The sequence below is a fragment of the Leuciscus leuciscus genome (genome assembly GCF_965113295.1).
Source record: "Leuciscus leuciscus genome assembly, chromosome: 25".
NCBI lineage: Eukaryota > Metazoa > Chordata > Actinopteri > Cypriniformes > Leuciscidae > Leuciscus > Leuciscus leuciscus.
The window spans coordinates 15,187,588-15,197,906 of record NC_138724.1 but is presented as its reverse complement, the minus strand read 5'-3'; the positions used below and the strand labels follow the sequence as shown (position 1 = coordinate 15,197,906).

General features: G+C 36.7%; 1 protein-coding gene across 1 annotated transcript; it reads right to left on the bottom strand.

The window, feature by feature from the left end:
* Positions 1–686: 686 nt before the first annotated feature.
* Positions 687–10,319, bottom strand: LOC309490664 (annexin A2-A-like). Its single transcript, XM_082159858.1, has 13 exons — positions 10,215–10,319; positions 9,278–9,338; positions 8,763–8,853; positions 7,818–7,912; positions 7,623–7,736; positions 5,199–5,289; positions 5,045–5,124; positions 4,862–4,921; positions 4,355–4,448; positions 4,172–4,267; positions 2,309–2,367; positions 2,019–2,141; positions 687–1,347 (listed from the first exon to the last, which is right to left on the bottom strand). The coding sequence occupies exons 2-13, from the start codon at positions 9,326–9,328 to the stop codon at positions 1,288–1,290; spliced, it is 1,014 nt and encodes a 337-aa protein (XP_082015984.1). The 5' UTR covers positions 9,329–9,338; positions 10,215–10,319; the 3' UTR covers positions 687–1,287.

Genomic DNA, 10,319 nt, shown 5'->3' with positions numbered 1-10,319 from the left:
CAAAATGAAGCTTCTGCCATGAGCGTCACAGTCCCAGTTCCCTGACCTGATGAGTGGAGTGAACTGAAGAGAAGAAGCACCAACATGGATCTGGGAATCTGAAGGATCTGGAGAGATTCTGTATGGAGGAATGGTCTCTGATCTCTTGTCAGGTGTTCTCCAAACTCATCAGACATTATAGAAGACGACTCAGAGCTGTTATCTTGGCAAAAGGAGATTGCAAAAAGGTATTTAATAAAAGGGTATCAATAATTGTGGCCAACGTGTTTTGGAGAAATCATTTATTTGTGATTTTCCTTCCCACTTTCAATTATTTTACTTAAATGAAAGGTTAGATTTTTGCCAATTTTTTTAATGAAAGATCAAAAGGATAAACTATGCAGATTTATTTTTTACAGACATTTTTTTTATCATATTTACCAGGGGTATGATTAATTCTGAGCACGACTGTATATATAACATTTATTCTATTTTAAATGAAATATGCAAACATATTTCAAGCAATACAAGATGACATTTTAAATGATAAACCAATAGATATTAATTAATGTTCATTCATGTTTAAATGTGGTGTAAGCGTCCAAATAATTATTTGAGGGGTCATTGTATCTTAATCTCATTTAAATACAAATAAAAAAGTTCAACATATAACTCTTACTTTAGAAGACCAAAAAATGAAGCAGAAATGAATGGTTTTGTTTTATTTCTCAGTATAGAAAAAATGGGTAACAGTACAAATATCTGCTCTGAAAAGTACAAGTGTATTCCTTGTGCAAGAAGGATATCAGTTCACTTTATTGGCGATTCACTTTACTGTGGCTAAATGGCACCGTTAGATCTTGTATACACTCTGAAAAACAAAGGTTCTCGATTGGCATCGATGGTTCCTTTAAGAACCTTTATTATCCCTGGAACCTTTTTGTTCTTCATAGGTTCAAAAGGTTCTTTAGATTATTAAAATGTTCTTCACAATAAGAAAAATATTTGTTTAAAGAACAGTTCGGTGAAAGGTTCTTTGGGGAACCAAAAATGGTTCTTCTATGATATCTGTGCAATAAAATAAAATAAAATAACTTTTTGGAACCTTTATTTTTAAGAGTGTATTTCATGTTGCAATCCTTCTTAATGGAAAACACATGCTTATTTCCAGTTTAAGCGAGTGCATGTCTCTAAAGCTGCAGCAGGGTAGGGACTATATTCAAGGCCAGGCACAGGAGATCTGTCTGGACCTGCGCAGAGCTCAAGTCCTTCGCGTAGCCCTTCTCAAACTCTGTCGGGATGGTCGACTTAATCGTCTCCAGCGCACAGGCTCAGCAGGGCCCTCTGGTAGTCTCCCTTTGTGTGCTCCTGAGAACATTAAACACATACAAAGCAATGCATATTTAGAGGCTCCTCAATAGCTGATAACTGATTGCTTGTTTCCGCCACAGAATAAAAAAAAGTAATTGCGACTTTTTTTTCTCGCAATTGCGAGAAGTTCTAGATATAAACTCGCAATTGCGAGAAAAAAAGTCAGAATTGTGGGATATAAACTCACAATTGCAAGAAAAAAGTCAGAATGATGATACTCGTAGTCGTAATTGCAAGAAAAAGGTCAAAATTGCGAGATATAAACTCGTTTTGTGAGAAAAAATCAGAATTGTTGCATAAACTCACGATTGCGAAAAAAAGTAAAAATTGCGGGATATAAACTCGTAATTGCGAGAAAAGACAGAATTGCGACTTATAAAGTCAGATTTTCAAGATATAGATTCACAATTGTGAGAAAAGTCAGAATTGTGAGATATAAACTCGCAAATTACGAGAAAAAGGTGAGATTTAAAAAAAAATTGTGGGACAAACTCGCAAAAAGTCAGAATTGTGGGATATAAAGAGTATTTATCTCACAATTCAGGCTTTATTTTTTAGAATTGCGACTACTTCTCTAAATTGTGAGATATAAAGTCATGCGCAAACAAGCTTCCATAGTTTTCCACCTTGGTGTACAGTAGTTAGAAAACAATATTACAGGAACGTACAGTAATGGTCTGGTACAGAGACTTCCCGTGGTGGGCCTTGAACTCTTGTCTGATCTTCTTGAGGTCCACCTCGCATCGGGACACAATGATCCGGGTCAGCACCTTTTCATTCGCTCCTTTGCTCTAAAAGACACAAATACGCAAGATTAAACGAGAAGCGCACCGCCTGATGCAATTCCACTGCAAGACATCTGAAACATCCGCAGACACATTACAGATGAACTTTTTAATACTTTTTCTTCCAAGCCCAGGGAAGAATAAAAAGTGTTGGCAGATGAAACATATTTTACCTTCATGGCGTCTTGCAGTTTGTTGGCGAAATACAGCTGTTTGTTTTCAAAGCACTGAACTGAGGAAGAGAAGATGTGGAGATTAGATTCAGCTGCTGGGTTAATAGTAGCTTTCTGACTCATAAAAACTGTGGATTTGACTTGAACTTAAAGCCTTTTCTAAAGACTTTAGTAACTTTTAGTCAAAGTCTGCAAGTTTTAAGGTCATCTACACTGCTGTTCAAGTCTGGGGCCAGTAAGATTGAACTTTTTGAAGGAAATGAATACTTTTATTCAGCACAGACACATTAAAGTGACCAAAATAGATAGTAAATACATTTATAAAGTACAATAACAAAAGATTTCTATTTAAAATAAATGCTGTTCTTCATAAAACATTTTTTGGTTTTAAATCCTTTAAAAATGTATCAGGGTTTCCATAAAAATATCAAGGCAGCACAACTGTTTTTTTTAGCATTGATAATATTAAAGGGATAGTTCACTTTGAAATAAAATGTTGGTATGTTTTAGCTTACCTCAAGGGCATCCAAGATGTAGGTGTCTTTTTTTCCGCAGTAGTTTCAATTTTGATATTTTTAGGTCAAACCGTTCTTGTCTGTCAGTCATATAATGCAGGTCTATGGTCACTGTCTCAAAGAGCATGCACAGAGTCCAAATTAAAACAATTCCCCGTCGTCCAAATTAAACAATTCCCCATCGTAAGTACACATTGATGGCCTAAGACACGAAACGAGCGGTTTGTGTGAGAAAACGAACAGTATTTATATTGTTTTTACCTCTTGTACACAGCCATGTCCAAGTGATCTGAGAGCGCGGGCGGGTATAGATATATACAATAGAAGTCGCCTTGGCTACTGCAGTTCATTGGAACGAAACCGTAGCCAAGGCGACATCTAGTGTATATATCTATAACCGCCCGGGGAATTGTTTAATTTGGACGATGGGGAATTGTTTTAATTTGGACTCTGTGCATGCTCTTTGAGACAGTGACCATAGACCTGCATTATATGACTGACAGACAAGAACGGTTTGACCTAAAAATATCAAAATTGAAACTACTGCGGAAAAAAACACCTACATCTTGGATGCCCTTGAGGTAAGCTAAAACATAACAACATTTTATTTCAAAGTGAACTATCCCTTTAAGAAATGCTTCTTGAGCATCAAACCAGCATATTAGAATGATTTCTGAAGGATCATGTGACACTGAAGACTGGAGTAATGATGCTGAAAATTCAGCTTTGATCACAGGAATAAATTACATTTTAAAATATATTGAAACAGAAAACACTTATTTTAAATTGTAATAATATTTCACAATGTTTCTGTATTTTTGATAAAACATGCTGCCTCAGTGACTTATTTCAAACACATTAATTTACGGACCCAAAACTTTTGAATGCTAATGCATATGCTAAAGTACAGTTAAAGCTCGACAAATTTAACATATAGATTAGACACATTTAAATTCACTTTGTCCTCCTGCAAAATGGATACAAAATATTGATAATTAAGAATGAAAATGTCCATCCTCCAAAACTATAAATGCCAGCTCCATTTAACTAGCATTAGCAAGTAACTAATCATGCTTTTGCTGTGTTTCTTTGGTTCCACCAATGCTCATATTTTAATTCCTTCTCTAACCTTAATTTATTGAAGCAAGTGGCTGAAATGTATTTATTTTTTAAAGTGTTTTCATTGCTTTTGGTCTATGGTTTGGTCCAAGAGTTTGGCTAAATGCTAGATATACAAAAACAGATGACCACTTTTCTCTATTCCGCCCTAACTTCCTGTTTCAACAGGATATACATCAGCGCTGAAAGGAAAACTGAGCTTCATGGGGTCTTCAAAGAAAAGTCTCACCCAAGGTAAGGAAGGACTTCTCCAGATCTCCTTTCACCTCTTTGCGGATGCTCTCCTGCATGTCATAAGGGCTGTAGCTCTTGTATCTGTCAAACACTGTAAACGGAAACACAAAATTCACATTAATTATATGGGCGCTACTATATAATGAGATGCAAAAAGGTGTTTAAAAGGCTCTCGAACCTTTCTGGAGGTGAGGAACGCTTCTCTCAGACATGATGGAGATCCAGCACTTCACATCAGTGCCTTTCCGTTTGACTCCAGCCTCATACAGGGCCTGCACAGATTATAAATATAGTGATATTTAAAATAAATCTAAATATATAGTATATAATTAAATAAATATATAATTTCTGTAAATCAATATATATATCATTTTTTTAAATATATTTTGTAAGTGTAATATTTACTTTGAATAAATATAAATAAATAGTATATAAATATTTAAAGTTCTATAAATGTATAATTATATAGATGTATTTAAAGGTAAAATATTTAACTGAATTAAATGTAATTAAATAGTATATAAATAAATATGTATACACAGTTTAATATTTAACTGATGTTTAATATGTAGGATTAGAGGTTTTGACTAAATGCTGTTGCTCTAATGAATGCTTGATTTCCGAATATTAAATTAATAATTTTATGTTTCAATTAAATGCTGAGAGATAAACCACATGAACTTACTCTGGCATCTTCATCGATTTTCTGGTAGTCAACGACGGATCCGGGCTCCTCTCTCTTGGTCTGATGTGGGATGGGGTCATGTGACATTACAAATGATATGTTAAACAAATCCTCAGAATCTTAATTGAGACTTTTAAATGGTTCAACGTACAATTTAAAGCACATGAGAAAAGTTTACCCCACCTGAACCAGAGCCAATAGAAGTTTAGCAAAGTCTCCTGAAGTATCTCCAGCCACATCCTTCTCCAGGTCCTTCTTGAACACTGCGATAAGGCACGCAGGTTTATATCACAACCACATGCTCCTAATCATTGCACTTAAATACTCCCATACTCACATTCCTTGTAGACTTTCTTAATATCCATGAGCTCAGCACTGCTTCGAGAGCAGAGGATCTCAATCAGAGACTCTTCATCGGTTCCAAGACCCTGAAAACACACAGATATTATGCTTTTGAGAACCATGACAATGTAGATTTCACTCCCATTTCTTCTAAGCAATAAAAAAAAGTGTCTTTAAAGAGGCCATATTATGCCCTTTTAAAAAGTCTTGATTTTGTCTAAGATTTTCATTCTCGAATGTTCCAAAAAATATTTTCACATATTTACATTGTTGCAGCACCTCTTTTTGCGAGCAAACGCAGACTTTCTTGGGGAACGCAAAACTTTTGCGAGGGTACCCAAAGTTTCTTAGGGTACGCATACATTTTGCGAGCAAACGCAAAGTTTCTTGGGGGAACGCAAACATTATGCGAGCGAACGCAAACTTACTTAGAGGAACGCGAATATTTTGTGAGCGAACGCAAACTTTCTCGGGGGAACGCAAAACTTTTGCGAGGAAACCCAATGTTTCTTAGGGTACGCATACATTTTGCGAGCAAACGCAAAGTTTCTTGGGGGAACGCAAACATTATGCGAGCGAACGCAAACTTACTTAGGGGAACGCGAATATTTTGTGAGCGAACGCAAACTTTCTCGGGGGAACGCAAAACTTTTGCGAGGAAACCCAATGTTTCTTAGGGTACGCATACATTTTGCGAGCAAACGCAAAGTTTCTTGGGGGAACGCAAACATTATGCGAGCGAACGCAAACTTACTTAGAGGAACGCGAATATTTTGTGAGCGAACGCAAACTTTCTCGGGGGAACGCAAAACTTTTGCGAGGAAACCCAATGTTTCTTAGGGTACGCATACATTTTGCGAGCAAACGCAAAGTTTCTTGGGGGAACGCAAACATTATGCGAGCGAACGCAAACTTACTTAGGGGAACGCGAATATTTTGTGAGCGAACGCAAACTTTCTCGGGGGAACGCAAAACTTTTGCGAGGAAACCCAATGTTTCTTAGGGTACGCATACATTTTGCGAGCAAACGCAAAGTTTCTTGGGGGAACGCAAACATTATGCGAGCGAACGCAAACTTACTTAGAGGAACGCGAATATTTTGTGAGCGAACGCAAACTTTCTCGGGGGAACGCAAAACTTTTGCGAGGAAACCCAATGTTTCTTAGGGTACGCATACATTTTGCGAGCAAACGCAAAGTTTCTTGGGGGAACGCAAACATTATGCGAGCGAACGCAAACTTACTTAGAGGAACGCAAATATTTTGTGAGCGAACGCAAACTTTCTCGGGGGAACGCAAAACTTTTGCGAGGAAACCCAAAGTTTCTTAGGGTACGCATACATTTTGCGAGCAAACGCAAAGTTTCTTGGGGGAACGCAAACATTATGCGAGCGAACGCAAACTTACTTAGAGGAACGCGAATATTTTGTGAGCGAACGCAAACTTTCTCGGGGGAACGCAAAACTTTTGCGAGGAAACCCAATGTTTCTTAGGGTACGCATACATTTTGCGAGCAAACGCAAAGTTTCTTGGGGGAACGCAAACATTATGCGAGCGAACGCAAACTTACTTAGGGGAACGCGAATATTTTGTGAGCGAACGCAAACTTTCTCGGGGGAACGCAAAACTTTTGCGAGGAAACCCAATGTTTCTTAGGGTACGCATACATTTTGCGAGCAAACGCAAAGTTTCTTGGGGGAACGCAAACATTATGCGAGCGAACGCAAACTTACTTAGAGGAACGCGAATATTTTGTGAGCGAACGCAAACTTTCTCGGGGGAACGCAAAACTTTTGCGAGGAAACCCAATGTTTCTTAGGGTACGCATACATTTTGCGAGCAAACGCAAAGTTTCTTGGGGGAACGCAAACATTATGCGAGCGAACGCAAACTTACTTAGGGGAACGCGAATATTTTGTGAGCGAACGCAAACTTTCTCGGGGGAACGCAAAACTTTTGCGAGGAAACCCAATGTTTCTTAGGGTACGCATACATTTTGCGAGCAAACGCAAAGTTTCTTGGGGGAACGCAAACATTATGCGAGCGAACGCAAACTTACTTAGAGGAACGCGAATATTTTGTGAGCGAACGCAAACTTTCTCGGGGGAACGCAAAACTTTTGCGAGGAAACCCAATGTTTCTTAGGGTACGCATACATTTTGCGAGCAAACGCAAAGTTTCTTGGGGGAACGCAAACATTATGCGAGCGAACGCAAACTTACTTAGAGGAACGCAAATATTTTGTGAGCGAACGCAAACTTTCTCGGGGGAACGCAAAACTTTTGCGAGGAAACCCAAAGTTTTCGGGGGAATGCAAACATTTTGTGAGCAAATGCAAACATTTTGCAAGTGAGCAATATTACACACTAAAGAAAATTGAAAATGTAAAAAAAGCATAATAGGTCAACTTTAATGTTCACCTTGATGGAGGATTTGATTTCAGAGGCATCGTACTGGGCTGTGCTCTTCATGAGGCCCAGGATTACTGTTTCCAGGGTGCCAGACAGCGCCCCCTTCAGGGCTGAGATCATATCCTGAAGAAGTGATGAATGAGCATTATTACTAAAAATGGAAAATGATACATAAACACAGAAGTACATAGTATATATACTGACCTTCTTGGCTCTCCTCTCATATGCAAAGGCGATTTCTCGCCGTTGGTCATATGTCCGTTTGGTGAGAATATCAATTATGGTGTGCTCATCAACCCCTAAAACAAATAATGTCATATTTTTTTATTTATTTTTTAAATTAAAAAAGTTACCTTTGTCATATTAAAATATTATGTAGAAGTTATTTAAATTTTTTTGTATAGTGACTTTAAAATGTTAATTAGACAGAACTAAATATATTATTAAATATAATCACGTAAATATATTAATTTCCATTTTATATTATAAATCCCAAAGCCAATGTTAAAAGTTTTACATTTATTTTAATGTGATCATCAACTCAAAAGATGATTTAATTAATAAAATATTTTGAAAAAAATGTGCCCTTATGTATACGTCAAAAAAGGTCAGTGTAAAATGCCAAGGATTTTTTAAATATAATTAAAAAAAACATGAATAAAATGTCACTTTACAAAACTTGTGAAAAATGCTAACAAATGCTAATTTGCAAAGGTCAAAAAATCATTACAATAAAAAGCAACTTAAATTAAATGTTTAGAAATTCTGTTGACTATTATTTTGGATATTTGGTCAATTCATGCATGTAGAACCTTAGTAGAGAGTTTATAAAGCGGAATAGAGTACAAAGCCAGTGATTGGGAGGAATGTGGGTTTGCTGCAAGCAGGCGTTGGCCTGAAAATGTTCCACATGCGGTTCAATCCCTTCCAGACAGGATGATGACTCACTTCTACCACTGCTGCCCGTTGTGGCCATTTTTTACTTCATTACGGGGCACAGCACACAAAGAAAAGGGGAGGGACAAAGCCCACAACCAAACATGATTGTCTGTTGTTTGTTTAATGGCTCATCATCATCAAATTACAGGCTTGAAGACAGATGGCACAAATACATCTGGCCTCTCACAGGACTCTCTTCAGCTCTCTTACCTTTAGTTTTGATAGCGGTCTCAATTCTGACAGCATCCTTATCTGGATCAAAGTTAGGTGCCGGTACCACAGTAGGGTAGGTGGGCTCTCCCTAGGGTGGAACAATGTGATAATGCCATAAATAGATGGTGCACACACTTTTTGTAGTTTTAATGTAATGTTTATATATCAAAAACAAATTTTTTAAATATTTTTTATAAATGTGTGTATATACATATTTTTTATATTGGTTTTGATTTATATAGTTTTAATATATCTATCTATATATAAATAATATTCATTTAATAAATATTTATATAAAAATGTTTAGTTGTGATATGTGGGGTGAGGGATGTGGAAAATTATGGAAGCTTGTTAAATAAATTAACAAATAATTTTGTTAAATGCAGTCAGATATAGATATAAGATATAAATCCAGAATTGCAATTTTTTTTTTTTTTTTTTTTTTATGGAAACAAGCTTCCATAGAAATAAACATGTTCACTATGGATAAAAAGGCTTGTATGAAAACTTACACCACCCAGCTGGAGAGTGAGCTGTCCTAAGAACTCAGAAACCAAAGCCATCCTGGACTTCCTGTGGAGAGCAGCCACACCTATTAATTTCCATGATATTTTGCTTTATATGCTATAAACTGATTTACATTGGTTTTCTGCAACAATAAGTGCACAGAGAGCAGTCTCGGTCTTGAGAGAAGACTCTGAGTGTACCGTCACATGCTTTAGAGAGTTATGTAATGCTGAACAGCAGAGGGCATGTTAGTTCATGGGGAGAACAGCACTTCATTGCCCCATCTTGTGTTCAGAAAAACCTAGTCATCGCATCCTGCCATAATGTACCATGAGTCATAAAACAAAGCTTTTCTAACATTTAAAAACACATTATTTTGTTATATACCAAGAAAACAAACTGCGAGAAGGCAATAAAAGTCATTTCTGGTTTGATTTCGACTTTTTTAATAGTGACCTCATTAAATCTTTAACTTCCAATATTATAATTAATGCCGAAAACACCCACATGCTTGACAAACATGCTATTCTTTTCTTTTTTTCTTTATGTCACAAGTAAAACTTATTGTGCAGCAGTTGCTAGGTAATTAGACAAAACAGGACTCGTAAACATTCATTTTAAAAACCAGCATTTGGTAAAACCTAAGCAAACAGACACACCCGTGAGAGTGCATGCTGGGAAAATTTATTAAAGCAAGTGATGCAGATCTATTTCTCAGTCATGTCTCACAATGTTAGGGTTAATGTTTTAACACAAGGCTGTCGCCTGAGGAGTCTTTTTTGATTTTGAGAAATGTTTGTGCATGCCAAATTGCTAATGTTAAAAGAAAAAGACAGTTTAGGTTGAGATATACTGTACTTCTAACCTGACACCTATAGTTTTTTATTTTAAAAAGTAACTTAATGAATGCAGAAGAACTAAAGAAACCAGATTTGTACTTACTTTAGTGATCACCAGATTTCAGATGCTGTGCAGAACAATCCCAGCTATGGAGTGTGAGATGGGTGTGGTGGTTAAATACCAGAGGCGGTTCAGGAGTCTCGAGGT

Excerpts from the sequence above, each read along its gene's own strand:
- LOC309490664 (XM_082159858.1), bottom strand. The coding sequence starts at position 9,328 with ATGGCTTTGGTTTCTGAGTTCTTAGGACAGCTCACTCTCCAGCTGGGT. Across the intron at positions 7,737-7,817 it reads ATGAGAGGAGAGCCAAGAAG|GATATGATCTCAGCCCTGAA; the intron begins GTCAGTATATAT and ends TCACTTCTTCAG. Across the intron at positions 5,125-5,198 it reads TAAGAAAGTCTACAAGGAAT|TGTTCAAGAAGGACCTGGAG; the intron begins GTGAGTATGGGA and ends GCCTTATCGCAG.